At 37.5% G+C, this 13,995-nt stretch overlaps 1 protein-coding gene across 1 annotated transcript; it reads left to right on the forward strand.

Moving 5' to 3' along the window:
- The first annotated feature begins 198 nt into the window (after positions 1 to 198).
- On the forward strand, positions 199 to 1,880 carry LOC111903894 (peroxidase 64). The gene is made up of 4 exons (XM_023899667.3): positions 199 to 630; positions 764 to 952; positions 1,042 to 1,204; positions 1,341 to 1,880. Exons 1-4 carry the CDS (start codon positions 412 to 414, stop codon positions 1,733 to 1,735), a joined length of 966 nt encoding a protein of 321 aa, XP_023755435.1. The 5' UTR covers positions 199 to 411; the 3' UTR covers positions 1,736 to 1,880.
- Positions 1,881 to 13,995: the final 12,115 nt, after the last annotated feature.

The following is a 13,995-nucleotide window of genomic DNA, read 5'->3' on the forward strand; positions in this document are numbered from 1 at the left end:
AACTTTTACAATTGTGATTCTGTTTAAGCGAATGTGTAAGCCGTTGTGTGGCTTCCCTCGTATGCCATTTTTACAACACAATTTGTATGTATAATCAATAAAAAATAATTAGATATTTATCTGTACGATATAAGTTTTTTTTTTCTCAAACTTATTAGCAGTATTATTATAAAGACTCAAGTCTAACTTGACATATAAAAAGTTAAATAATATTTAATCATTATCTATGCTATCAGAAGCCTTCAACAACTCTTGCTTTTGTATGAAGCATAATTACAACTTTAGTTCACCTGATTTACTAAACTTAATGCATCAACCTATTTGTTTCTCCCTACAAATACCCAACTTTTCTGTTCATCTTCTTCACCACTTCCAAACACCATTGATAAACCTTTTTGCTAGCTACCAACAATGGCAGCCAAGAACACCACCTTCTCGCTTCTTTTCGGTCTCATTTTGTTGGGAGTATCCCATCTCAACCAGATCAATGCACTGAGTTCCAACTACTACGATCAAACATGCCCACAGGCTGAATCAACCATTACAAGTGTGGTGAAGAAAGCTATGTTAAATGATCGAAGGGTTCCTGCTGCACTTCTTAGAATGCACTTCCATGACTGCTTCATCAGAGTGACTACTCTTCTACTTAATTTCTCCATATAATCTTTTTTTTTCTGTGTCGTATGTGAAAAAAGATCAATGTACTGTCAAATTATCATAACAGTTTGTTTGATTATTGAATATTTTATCTTGAATTCTGAAGGGATGTGATGGCTCAGTGCTGTTGAATTCAACAGCCAATAATAAAGCGGAAAAGGATGGGCCTCCAAACATATCTTTGCATGCATTTTATGTAATTGACCATGCAAAGAAAGCAGTAGAGGCTCTATGTCCTAAAACTGTCTCTTGTGCTGATATCTTGGCCTTAGCAGCAAGGGATGCAGTCACTCTCGTACGTAATCTTCTTCTTTAACACATTACAGGTTACGAATTTAACTTGTAATTGTTCTAAGATTCGGGTTTTTTGTAATTTGAATGTAGTCTGGAGGGCCAACATGGGACGTGCCAAAAGGAAGAAAAGATGGAAGAGTTTCCAAGGCAACTGAAACACGACAGTTACCAGGTCCAACATTCAACATTTCACAGTTGCAACAAAGTTTCGCTCAGAGAGGTCTTTCCATAGATGATTTAGTTGCACTCTCAGGTATTTAACAAAATATTTTATCTAAAAATGTCTATAAACCCGAAAGGTGATGATTTTAGAGAGTTTTTCTATATATCTCTAGACTTGCGAAAACAAACCAGCTGAATAAATTAAGGCTATTATCAATGTATTATAGGTGGTCATACTCTCGGATTCTCTCATTGCTCATCTTTCCAGAACAGGATACACAACTTTGCTGCAAAGCAAAGTGTCGACCCCACATTGCAATCGTCTTTTGCAGCTAGTTTAAAGAGTGTTTGCCCAGCACAAAACACTCCGAAAAACGCAGGTGCAAATCTTGATTCGACACCCACCACTTTCGACAACAGATATTATAAGTTACTTCTACAAGGAAAAAGTATTTTCTCCTCTGATCAGTCGTTGGTTACAATGGCAAACTCCAGAACATTGGTCTCAAAGTTTGCCAGCTCAAAACAAGAGTTCGAGAAAGCATTTGTCAAGTCAATGATCAAGATGAGCAGCATCAATGGTGGCCAAGAGGTTAGGCTCGATTGTAGAGTAGTAAACTAAGTCGGAAGATGATTGCCCACAATGTTATATTGGTTGAATTTTTTTCATTTTATGTTATATTGTCAATTTAATTTCTTGTCAAATTGTTAGTGGGTTAACTAATTAGCCTACCTATTCATAATAGAATTCATACTGTTTTTTGTTTTGTGCCAGTATCATTTTGAATGTCACTTTAATCTCCCTTCCTCGCCTTCCTTCGCCAATGCATTCCCCGTTTCTGAAAACCCTTTCCTACGTTGTATCGCAGTCACATTCACCATTAGAAAAAGTAAATGCTACAACAAACATCAAATCAGAGTAAAAAGTGCATGTAATAATCCCCCAGGATTCTTTTCATTGACAATCTCTCTCTCTCTCTCTCTCTCTCTCTCTCTCTCTCTCTCTCTCTCTCTCTCTCTCTCTCTCTCTCTCTCTCTCTCTCTCTCTCTCTCTCTCTCTCTCTCTCTCTCTCTCTCTCTCTCTCTCTCTCTCACACACACACACATATATATATATATATATATATATATATATATATATATATATATATATATTGTATATTTTATTAATTTTTAGTGGGTTATGTTCTCTGTGAGATCATATCGATGCTCAAATATTAGTATTTGAAAATAACGTTAGCAAATAAAGTGGTTGTGGGAATGTGTCCAACATAAGAAAAGTAGCAAATTCTTACTGGGTTTATAAACATAGATACGTAATGAGTTTATAAGCTTCTTGTAACATCCTGTTTCCTGTAATTTTTTATTTCAGGGTTGTGGGTCGGAAGTCGATTGTGTAAAGGCTATGGGCATGAAGGAGGAGGTAAAGTTTAGTCCTTGGGGAAGGATGTAATGATGGTTAAAAGATTTAACCCTTGAACTACATATTGGGCCGATGGGTAGAAAGGGAAAAGTCAGAGGCCGGGTTCTTGCATGAAATATGGATTTTTATTTGAGAAATTTTTAGTCCAAGATATCTAGATAATATTGTGGGGCTCTTCAATACCTTTCCGTGGATATAAAGATCGTCGAAAAAAAAGTTGGAACGAAGAAGTTAAGAAGGTTTTGGGTTAAGCTGAGTATGTTTGGCGTACAATGTGTACACTGGGCGTACCATGCAATGGTTGATCGTGGTGGATCAACCTGGTACATTGGGGATACCAGAAGTACGCTAGGCGTACGCGATTAGAACCCGAATCCTAATTTCGGGGTTTTGAGCCCTATTTAAGTTCCTTAACTTCCCTAAATCCTTATTTCTTTCAGCCTTCATCCTCTCTAACCCTAACATCGAAACCCTAGCCCCATTTGTATGATCCTAGAGTTTTTAAGTGCTTTGAAGTGTTCTTGGTGCATCTTGGAGAAGAAGAATCTCATTGGAGAAGTGTTGGTTGCATTGGAGCTTGTAGATCCAGACCTTTTTCACCTTGATCTTTCTTCTAGAGGTATAAAGCTTGAATCTTAATGATGCAATTGTTAGATCTAGCTAGTTTTGGATGTTATGAACTTTTGGTCACTTTAGTGTATAACGTTTAGGTTTTGAAAGTTTGTGGCCTTGTTATGGATAAAGTTGGATACTTTATCCATCTAAATATCAGTTTGATTCAGATCTAAAGGTTGAAAACTTGAACTTAATGGATTAAGTAAGAAAGATGCACTTTTGGTCCCTTTGAAACTTAAAAGACTAGATCTTGGTTGCTTGGACCATTTTAATGGATAAAGTTGGAAACTTTATCCATTATGGAGCTATTAGGAACCATAAAAATTTGATCGTGATCCTTCCATCCCTTCCATGCAAGATTTAAGATGTATTAATGGATAAATAAGTTAGAGTTTTAGCTTTTGAACCTTTTCTAGCCATGGAAAGTCTTAAAGGTGGAAACATTATGACTTAACTCAATGTTTTGAGTCTAGATCTGAGCTTTGGACAAAATGTCTTATGAGATAATCACTAAAGGAAGGAATTATCTTGGACGTATGTACTTCGGGTGTACCTGAGATTATGTTGCACATACTGGCTTTGAATCACGTATGCTGGGCGTACGTGGAGTACGTTGGGCGTACTGAACTGCCGTGGATTTTGACTATTGTTGACTTCCCTTGATCGTTGGCTTTTGACCAAGTTTTACTTTGGGTCAAACTTGAGGATTTTGGACTATTGATTAAGATTTTATCTGGTTCTAGTGTTAGTGAGTTTGTCGGTCCAAGCAGTACTAAAAAAGGGATCGTATCGCAGTGTTTCAAAGTTCTTCGATTCAGGTGAGTTTTCCTCACTATACTTATGGGTTGAAGGCGCCAATGCTAACTCACTAGATTATGTATCTTGGTATATTGTATTGATGTTATGTTGAGTATGTGTTAGATTTATAGATATGTATGATTACATGTGTTCGCTTAATATGTGTTAGATTGGTGGATCTATATGATTACTTGTACTTTATGGTTATTGATTGTTATTGTATATGTCCACATGTTATGGTTGTGTTGGTTTAAGGCGATCCTGCTTTGTGCTTGAAGCCAAGATACCTAGGGCGTTCCAGATAGGCTGAAGGCTCGAGAGGCGATCCAGTAAGGTTGAAGTCCAGGAGAGCGATCCAGTTAGACTGTAGGCCCGATGTAGTGGACCAGTCATGTTAAACGCTCCGAGAGTGGTCCAGATAGGCTACAGGCCCAGTGCGGCGGTCCAGTCAGGTTGAAGGCTCATCTATGCATGGTATTATCTGTATGGTTGTGTGTGGTTCTTTAGGGGAACTCACTAAGCTTCGCGCTTACAGCTTGATTGTTATGGTTTCAGGTACTTCAGATGATCGGGGGAAAGCAATGGCGTGATCGTATACATCCTTTGATAACATGCCTCTGGAAGATTTTGTGATACAATGATCTTGGGATATTTGTAGTTGATACTTGGTTTTCATATGGGCTTTGTTTGAAACGATGATTTCTCTTAATTTAAAAATGACAAATTTTATCGTGAATTTTGTGATGTTACAAGTTAGAACCAAAACCCTGGTTTTAGTGAATTGGATGAGCATTCGTGTGAATCCAGTCTCAATCTAAGGATCCGTAAAAATTTTCAAAATTGTTTTAAAAATTGTTTCAAAATTGTTTTTAGAATTGTTTTCCAAATTGTTTTCAAAGGTAACCGAAGAAGGATGATATGTGTACGATCATCCAGAGCATGAAAGTGTAGCCCAAGATAGCCACACTATAATTTGTTTATGATGATTATGAAAGAATTGCATGTTAGTAGTTGGCTAGAGATCTTTAGGAATTTCATGCTAGAATTGTCTGATGTATGATGTCTGATAGCTTAGGAGAATTTCTTGTATGCTAGATGAAATTGAAATCATTATTGTAGCTTCTTAGTGTGTACATCATAGTTGTACATAACGAAAATTTTATATCCTAAGAATGTTTGATTTAGCCTTATTTTATGTTCTTGTCTGGTAAAGGGTTTAGGGTATAATCAGGTATTCGACTGTCTATGGGATCTAGCGTTATGTATGATTAGCATACATAAGTGACTACAAGGTTGGTGGAAGTTTCTTGAGTAAGTGCAATTTATAGCATGCCAATTGAGGGATGATTAGCCACTCTTGAGAGAGTAGATGCAAGATGTATGTGTATGCTACATGTTTAGGCCTAGTGGTCAAGAACTTTTTTTTATGAAGGTCTGCCTGATATTTTTATGATATCTTATGGTCATTCGGTTTCACTGCTTGAATGTTGCTAGCTTTGTGCTTTGTGGGACTCATATTGATGTGAGTTAACTAGTAAATGAATATGCTAAGTTACATACTACATAATTTTAGAATGATGGATTCATCCTTATTATACAGCTCTCGTTTGAGTCTAACCGTTGTAGGGTTGGGTCTTTTAGTCGAAATATTATTTAAGTTTTTTTGCATGTAATTGTATTCATGAATTGGTTAACTGACATTAATAGGGTTTTCTCAGCATCTAATGGAACGGTGAGGTGGAGATCCTAAGAGATCCTAGGAAGTGCTTTAGAGCGGTTGCTACGATGTTTAGAGGGTATTTGGAGTACTATTATGAGTAGGTGACTTAGAGGACACGGGATTGGCTCTTGAGGAAAGTATGGACAGGTGTGGAAGGTAGTATTCGGACCATACTACTGGAAACACATGATCCATACTCAAATCGAGGGAAATCACAAGGATTCTAAGGAGTTGGTTGAGTGTAGATAGCATGGCCGGATAACCATGACTCATGGCAGGGTTTCTATATATGTCGATCTTCTGGTTATGGTTGCTCAGGTTGAGGATGAGTCTGGTGATTGGTTGGGCTTTATTGGCCATATAGGATTGGGTTTGAATGGTACAGACCTAGGTAAGATAGTTGATTTCAGGTCTCGAGGGCCTTGCTCGATGGTAGTGCCAGTTGAGTCGCATGACTCAAGAAAGAAGCAATTGTTATGATTGGTTGGAGGATTGTAGCTAGAGCCTTAGTGATTGGCAGACGGATTGGAATAACACTATCTTCGGCAGGGGCTTGTTCTTCCAGCCTTCCGTGTTTAGAGGAGAAATAGATCAGACATGTGCTTTTCAGACTTGGAATGTAGACCAAACATGGGGCTATGTGACAACGGTTTTTGACGGTAGTATGGCAGTGTGGGAATGCACAAGAGGATTTTTGTGGATTGGTTGCCTTGATATGTGATCAAGTGTCTGTTTTCTTTGGATATAGGCAGGTCAGGTACCGGACTGATGGTTGGGGACTTGTGTACGAGGTAAGTGGTAATCCATTTTTTTCGGGATACAAAATCGGTGCTATAAATGGACTTTCAGAATTATTGCTTGTGTATCTGCACGGGGTTCTTAATGTTAGAAGTGGTTGTGATTGGAAATTTCTGAGGCCTTCATCTAAGATTCAGAATCTCTTACGGTTTGTTTTGTCCTTATCTGTAAGGTCATCTTGTGTATGTTATACATTCCATGAGTCAAGGATGGTTTGTACCTAGTTGAGTCGGTTTAAGATAGGGTTTGGTTACAACACCAGTGGCTGGTAGTTAGAACCATAACTGGGGGAGAACTAGGTATTCTGCTTGGAGGATCATTGGTTTGTTCGATTTTGTGGTGTCGGAAGAATTTTTCGTAAGGATTTGTGGTGTGGGCATGCAAGACTTCGATTCAAGATTTGGTCAAGTCAAGGGTGTAGAGCAAGTGGCTATCAGATGTACATCTTCAGGAAATACAAGGGTTGTCTCGCAGCATGAAGTAGTTGGTTAACAAGCTTGTGGTTACCATTGATTCCTTTTGCGATGCTAATGAATAGATGAGGAGGTGCTAGGATCTCTCAGGTTGAGTATCGGTTGTTGAAGGATTTGTTACCTCATTGTATGGATTGCTATTTATACTCTAGATTGGGCAGTTGTCGATCGGTAAACCAGTTTCAGAGACGGGTATGTTCAACTCTACATGGGTTTTGGTTCAGTAGCGTATTGGTTCATTGGATTGGGTGTCAATGCATTCTTGATAATTGATCATTTCATGCATCATCAAAGCAGAGATTATTTGGAAGTTTGAAGTTGTATCAGTTGAAGTTCAATGGATTCATCAACCTATTGTCAAATTCGGCTCGAGTTTGGAAGATGTCCTTTGTTATTGGGAGTCTAGAAGTTGGGACAATGTTGTTCAGGTTTCCAGACGGGACATTAGATCTATGTAGAATCTAATTTTTGGCATGTCATGCTGGCAAGGTTGATAATTGGATGGATACAACCATGGTTTTAGCAATGTTACTGGTTAACTTTAAAAGTTTTATCGAGCTAGTTACGTATTGATGGGATTTATTTTTTTCGTTCATGAGGATGTTTTTGTTAATGATTAAGGATCATCATTTCATTAGATTTGCTAGTACTTCACCCTTTGGGTAAGGCTGTGAGGAATAGGGAACACAATAGACCTAGGGTTGGTTATGGGTTTCCTTAACGATGTGTGTCATGGTAAGTTCATTAGATTTTTTGTGAGGGACGTATGTGGTCTGGAATATATAGCAATGGAGCACTTGGTTAAAGTTATATGCATAGTTAATATGTGGGTCATAGCCTTTGAATTGGAACAAGAGTGCGACTGTCTATCTCATTCGCTGGTTGGGTCTGACAATATTTTCGTCTGACTTTGCATTAGTAGCAGTCTGTGTTGTGAAGGGAAATGTGTGTGATAAAAGGGCGTTACTTGGATTGTGTTCGATAAGCATCAAAAGGGATTTGAATGGGTTTCCTACAAGAGAGTGGGTTCATGGTTGAGTATCTTTAGACTCGATGGTGTGGGTCATGAGTCTTCAGTCTAGGAATGGAACGACGAAAAGACCGGCGTAGTACCGTGAGCTTATCATTTTAGTGGTTAGAAGGTGTAATGATGTATCGTGAACAAGTGGTTGTATGATTCTTGTGGGCGAGACCCTGTAGTTGTTTGGTTGAGATTCTTAAGTCTCAGATCGTTAGTCTTGTTGGCATGGTTGGATGTTAGTGCATTGTTTTTGGGAGTCGGGAGACTCGGTGACCAGCTAGTTTGGATCATATGGTCAGAAAAGGTTATTTAGGTTGATATACTATTTGTGCACCGAAAGTTGCTAAATGAATGTATGCAATGGTAGACCTTGTCTTCTTGTAGGCTGTCTATTAGGAGTTTTGTTTCTCGTGTGAGGTGTTGGTTCTGAAATCTCAACTCACGAAGTTCTTTGTAGCTGTCTTGAGTGATTTGTTAGGTGGATGTACACCTGAGCTGATGAGGGATTTTGATGCAACGTACGAATTCTTTGATTGACCATCCTTATGCACTTTGTTACCATGGATTTCATCACTAAGTTACCTTGGACGGCTAAATGATTTGATGTAATTTAAGTTATAGCGAATCGGGGGTAAGCCCGAGTGATGTGTTAGTTAGTGGACCGGGGTTGAGTCTGAGTATTGTCAGTGGATAGCAGAGTTGGGCTGTCAGAGCCGAGTAGGAGTGCAGTCTATTTTAGTATGTGGTTAGTTATATTCTGTTACAATGGTTCACTTATGTGCGGATTAACATGACGGCATTTAGCCGATAAGGTTATGTGTCGATCACATCTGCGGGTTTTCAGACAGCTTGGTTGTTTTGAGGGATTGCATCATGAAGTGGAAACGAGAGCTGATTTTGAAGACGAAATCTGATATAAGTGGGGGAGGGGGAATCGTAACAACCTGCTTCCTATCACTTCTTATTTTAGGATCCTGGGCAGGAAGTCAATTGTTTAAAGGCTCTAGGCCATAAGGTGGTAAAGTTTAGTCCTTGTGGAAGGAGGTAATGATGGTTAAGAGATTTAACCCTTGAACTGCATATTAGGCCGAAGGGTAGAAAGGGAAAATTCATTGGCCAGGTTCTTCAATCATACATAGATTTTTGTTCAAGATGTTTTTAGTCAATATATCTAGATAATATTGTGGGGCTCTTTAATACCTTTCCGTAGATATAAAGATTGTCGAAATTGAGCTGGAACGAAGAATTTATGACCGTTAGAAGTTACGAAGGTTTTTGGTTAAGACGAGTACGTTGGACGTACGACATGTACACTGAGCGTATTAGGAAATGGTTGATCATGGTGGATCAACTTGGTACGTTTGGCATACCAGAAGTACGCTAGACGTACGCGATCAGAACCCAAACCCTACTTTTGGGGGTTTGAGCCCTATTTAAGCTCCTTAACTTCCCTAAAACCTTATTTCTTTCAACCCTCCCATTAACCCTAACATTGAAAACCTAGTCTTATTTGTGTAACCCTTGAGTCTTTAAGTGCTTTGGAGTGTTCTTGGTGCATCTTGGAGAAGAAGGAGCTCATTAGAGAAGTGTTGGTTGCATTGGAGCTTATAGATCCATATCTTGTTCACCTTGATCTCTCTTCTAGAGGTATAAAGTTCGAATCGTGATGATGCATTTGTTAGATCTAGCTAATTTTGGATGGTATGAGCTTTTGGTCACTTTAATGCATAAAGTTTATATCTTGAAAGTTTGTGACCATGTTATGGAAAATGTTGCAAACTTTATCCATCTAAATATCATTTTGATTCAGATGTAAAGGTTGGAAACTTGGACTTAATGGATTAAGTAAGAAAAATGCACTTTTGGTCTCTTTGAAATTTAAAAGACTAGACCTTGGTTGCTTGGACCATTCTAATGCATAAAGTTTGAAACTTTATCCATTATGGAGCTATTAGGAACCATAAAAATCTGATATTGGTCCTTTCATCCCTTCCGTGCAAGAGTTAAGATGTTTTAATGGATAAATAAGTTAAGGTTTTAGGTTTTGGACATTTTCTATCCATGGAAAGTCATAAAGGTTGAAAATTTATGACTTAAGTCGATATTTTGAGTCTAGATATAAGATCTAGACAAAAGGTCTTAAAGGATTATGCACTAAAGGAAGGAATTTTCTTGTACATAAGTAAGTCGGGCATACCTGAGAGTATGTTGTGTGGACTGGCCCTGAAACACGTACGATGGGCATTCTCAGCTGCCTTGGACTTTGACTGTTGTTGAATTCCATTGACCGTTGACTTTTGACCAAGTTTAACTTTGGGTCAAACTTGAGGATTTTGGACTATTGATTGAGATTTTCTCTAGTTCTGGTGTTAGTGAGTTCGCGAGTGCAGGCAATGCAGCAAAAGGGATCGTATTGCAGTGTTTCAATGTTCTTCGATTAAAGCGAGTTTTCCTCACTGTACTTATGGGTCGAAGGCACCAATATCGGCCCACTGGATTATGAATCATGGTATATTGGATTGCTGTTATGTTGAGTATGTGTTAAATGTTGGGTTTTGAGCATTCTAACACTCCTAAGTGTACATGCAACCCTAAATACCTTGGATCTATGTTTTCTCTATTATACATACAAATAAGAACTTCCAAGGTATTATCCTAATCTAGCATACAAACACAATGACTATAGCAAGATAGAATACATACCTCTTTGGAGAAGAAAGTCGTCATGAAGCTAGAGTGCCTAGTGCCCCAAGTGTGACACCTCAAATGGAATCACAATCATCAAAACACTTGGAATGACTTGAGAGAATTCTACACTCATCAAAATCGGCTAGCCCTCTCTAGAATAATACTAGTCTCCAATTTTGTCAAGAATAAGATCTTTATATAGTGTTACAATTAGGGTAAACCCTAATTGTCATGACTTTCCATTTCCTTGGATCCATGGATACAAATACACCATGGAGCATCCATGGACCATCCTATGGGTTTTAGCCCAACTTGATTATCCATGGAGCATTAGCCCACTATACAAGTATGGATGATTTACACAATCAACCCATATATTTAATTAGTCTTCTTTTGATCACTTAATTAATCCTAGATTAATTCTTGATCAATACTAATTAAATAATCTTATTATTCTTATTATTAATAGACTAGAACTTATAATATATTAATAACCATAAGTGTCTTATTTCTCTCATTCTAGTCTATCCAAGTGCATGATGGTATGCAACCCAAATGGACTATGCCGGGTCGGGTCAAGTCTTACCAAATATAGTTATGGACTTAGACATTAATCCAACAGTCTCCCACTTGGATAAGTCTAAAACTATTATTGCGTATGACTTCAGGAACCAACCGGCAATCGTAGCTCTCAAAAGCTTCTGTCGAACTCTGACCTTGTAGATGAACTCTGACCTTTGTCAGTGACTTGTCCATTAGATAAGGGATCATATATTCCTCCATTCTAGATATCATATGGATTGAGACATGGATTATAATCATTCTCTCTGTCCATTTGTTGTTTCCCGATTTCCAATTTATGACGACTGACTAATTGAACAAATCAAATCAGTCCTGGCCCGGCCGAGCACTTCCATTTGTAATCATCAAATCATCGAGGGGCCCACAGATATCACTTTTATCCCGAAGGTAAAAGGAACGGATAAACTTCGACTCATATGGCTTGTTCTACTACTTGTTGAATCATACACAAAAGCACGTTTTATAGCACCGAGTTACCAAATGCGGTTTCGTGCAATCAATGTACTATCAACTCATAGTAACAACTCATATCTCTAGGTTTGAAGAATATAAGATATTATCGTCTCATGATCACTCGTGATAAAATCCATGAAGTGATTCCAATGAGCGCGGGTTGAATCCAATACTCAAAACTTATGAGCACTCATGAGTGTTGTAGCCTTGTCCAACACCTTAGACCTCTACAAGCCAACCCATGACAGTCTTAATTCATATCTACTTCCAACATATGACCGACTGTGGATGGTTTGAATAACTTAGTCATTCCGGAAGAATAACCTAGTTTATTCGGGAAGTCAAAACATGCAAAGTGAAACACAATAATAATTGAATCCAATATGGTATCAACTCTTTGAACATAAATAAAACACCTTTTATTTATCACCATATGATTACATATTATTCATTGTATACTGTTTCAGCTATCAACTTTATTCTTGAATTTAAAACAATAGTTGTCCCATGCTCCAAGCATGTACACTATGTTTTCTTAAACACTAGTCATGCCACACACCAAGTATGCATACTATGTTTGTCTATGATCTTTACTTTGTGAACTAGATCAATTGAACATAACTTCAATGATTCTCTTTTCACACTCCCAAATCCTTACCGCAAATGCAAGAATTCCAAATTCATGCCATTTACTGAAATCTGTTAGATTCTAAACTTATATGCATTGATCCTCTTGTAATGATTATGCACAAAGTCATAAAGACTTGGAAACAATCATTACAGAGTATTCCAAAGGAGATCAACTCCTTGGAAATATTCTTCTTGCATTAAGTTTCCTTAATCTTACACAGATTGAAAATTCTAACTTTGAAACATTTCCAGATTCCATTTTGACTATCACTTCTGAACAAGAGTTGCCTCCTTACAGATTATGTCAATATGGTCCTTCCAGAATTATCACTATACTTCCAATTGTCCTTGAGTAACCAATCTTTGGTAAACCTTAGATTGTCCTCGACAATTGTTTAATCCTTTTAGTCATATCCAGTTCTAAACCTTTTCCCTTCTTAATGCCCCAGGCATTTGGAAAATTTTAGAACGGATGAATATAGCACATGTAATCGATCCTATATCCGAAGCATATGGGACACGATTCATGATGTCTCACATAAATACTAAACTAGTCTTTTGCTATAATATGTCCATTTCAATTTGCCAAGTTCTCATAATTCAGATTATGAAAAGGGATGCCGTAATCATAATCGAATTTTAGAACGCAAATAATGGACCCATATACAGAATTTCCTTATGTTGAGCCATTCCAACATGAAATTCATATATATATATATATATATATATATATATATATATATATATATATATATATATATATATATCCTTGACTAAATGATTAAAACCTCACGATCTAAGCTTATAGATTTGAGATGAAGTATAATTTCCTCTCCCTTAATTATAGCAAAACAACTTTTTCCCAATTGAAACTTTTGTTTTCTATAATTAACATTGCTAGCTTGCAATACTTAACATAATTATCATGCTCCCACTAACATGATGATTATTAGCATAACACTTATGCTCCCACTAGCTTTGACATGTACCCAGAAATTAGCTGGACTTCTAGAAATCAATACTTTATTGACTTTCTTACCAAAGTTCAGATTTCTGATACTAGATTGTTTTGATAAGACTTTATCAAAATCATACACCTTCCCTTAGATAGCACACTTGTGAGTCTAAACAATTATGAAGAGGTATGCCGTAATCATAATGGTTAGACCTTTTTGCCACTTCTCACAAGTCCATATTAGTGTGCCGGTTAACCACACGCGCTCCACTAACGACTTTGAGAATGCAAATATCACAATTGCTATCTAGCTAAAATCTACTTAGTGAAAGTGTTTCCTCACCATCTTTTTCATGAATCGGAGAGAAACCTTATGACACTTAGATTTAATGGTGTATGTGTTCTTATCCATGTGAATTGTCAAAATCATAGTCACAAGACAAGGATAATGACAAATCCAAACTCATATGGACTGAACTCAATCTTAATTTCTTGCCACCTGGCAGCTCAAAGGCCTACCATTGCTTCCAAGTAGTTGTGCAACCAATTGAGAACTCTAAGAACTCATATGCAAAGCCAACTTTAACTGGAATGGGCACAGATATCTCAACACGATAGGTTATAAACCTCAAGTCGTGTGCTAGGGAAGACCTTCAGGTTTTGTTCTTGATTAGTTCTTGAGACTTTCAAGACTTTTAAGACTCCCACTGTCCTCTTGACCTATAA

The sequence above is a fragment of the Lactuca sativa genome, chromosome 9 (assembly GCF_002870075.4).
Source record: "Lactuca sativa cultivar Salinas chromosome 9, Lsat_Salinas_v11, whole genome shotgun sequence".
Taxonomy (NCBI): Eukaryota; Viridiplantae; Streptophyta; class Magnoliopsida; order Asterales; family Asteraceae; genus Lactuca; species Lactuca sativa.

Excerpts from the sequence above, each read along its gene's own strand:
- LOC111903894 (XM_023899667.3), top strand. The coding sequence starts at position 412 with ATGGCAGCCAAGAACACCACCTTCTCGCTTCTTTTCGGTCTCATTTTG. Across the intron at positions 631-763 it reads TCCATGACTGCTTCATCAGA|GGATGTGATGGCTCAGTGCT; the intron begins GTGACTACTCTT and ends TGAATTCTGAAG. Across the intron at positions 1,205-1,340 it reads TGATTTAGTTGCACTCTCAG|GTGGTCATACTCTCGGATTC; the intron begins GTATTTAACAAA and ends AATGTATTATAG.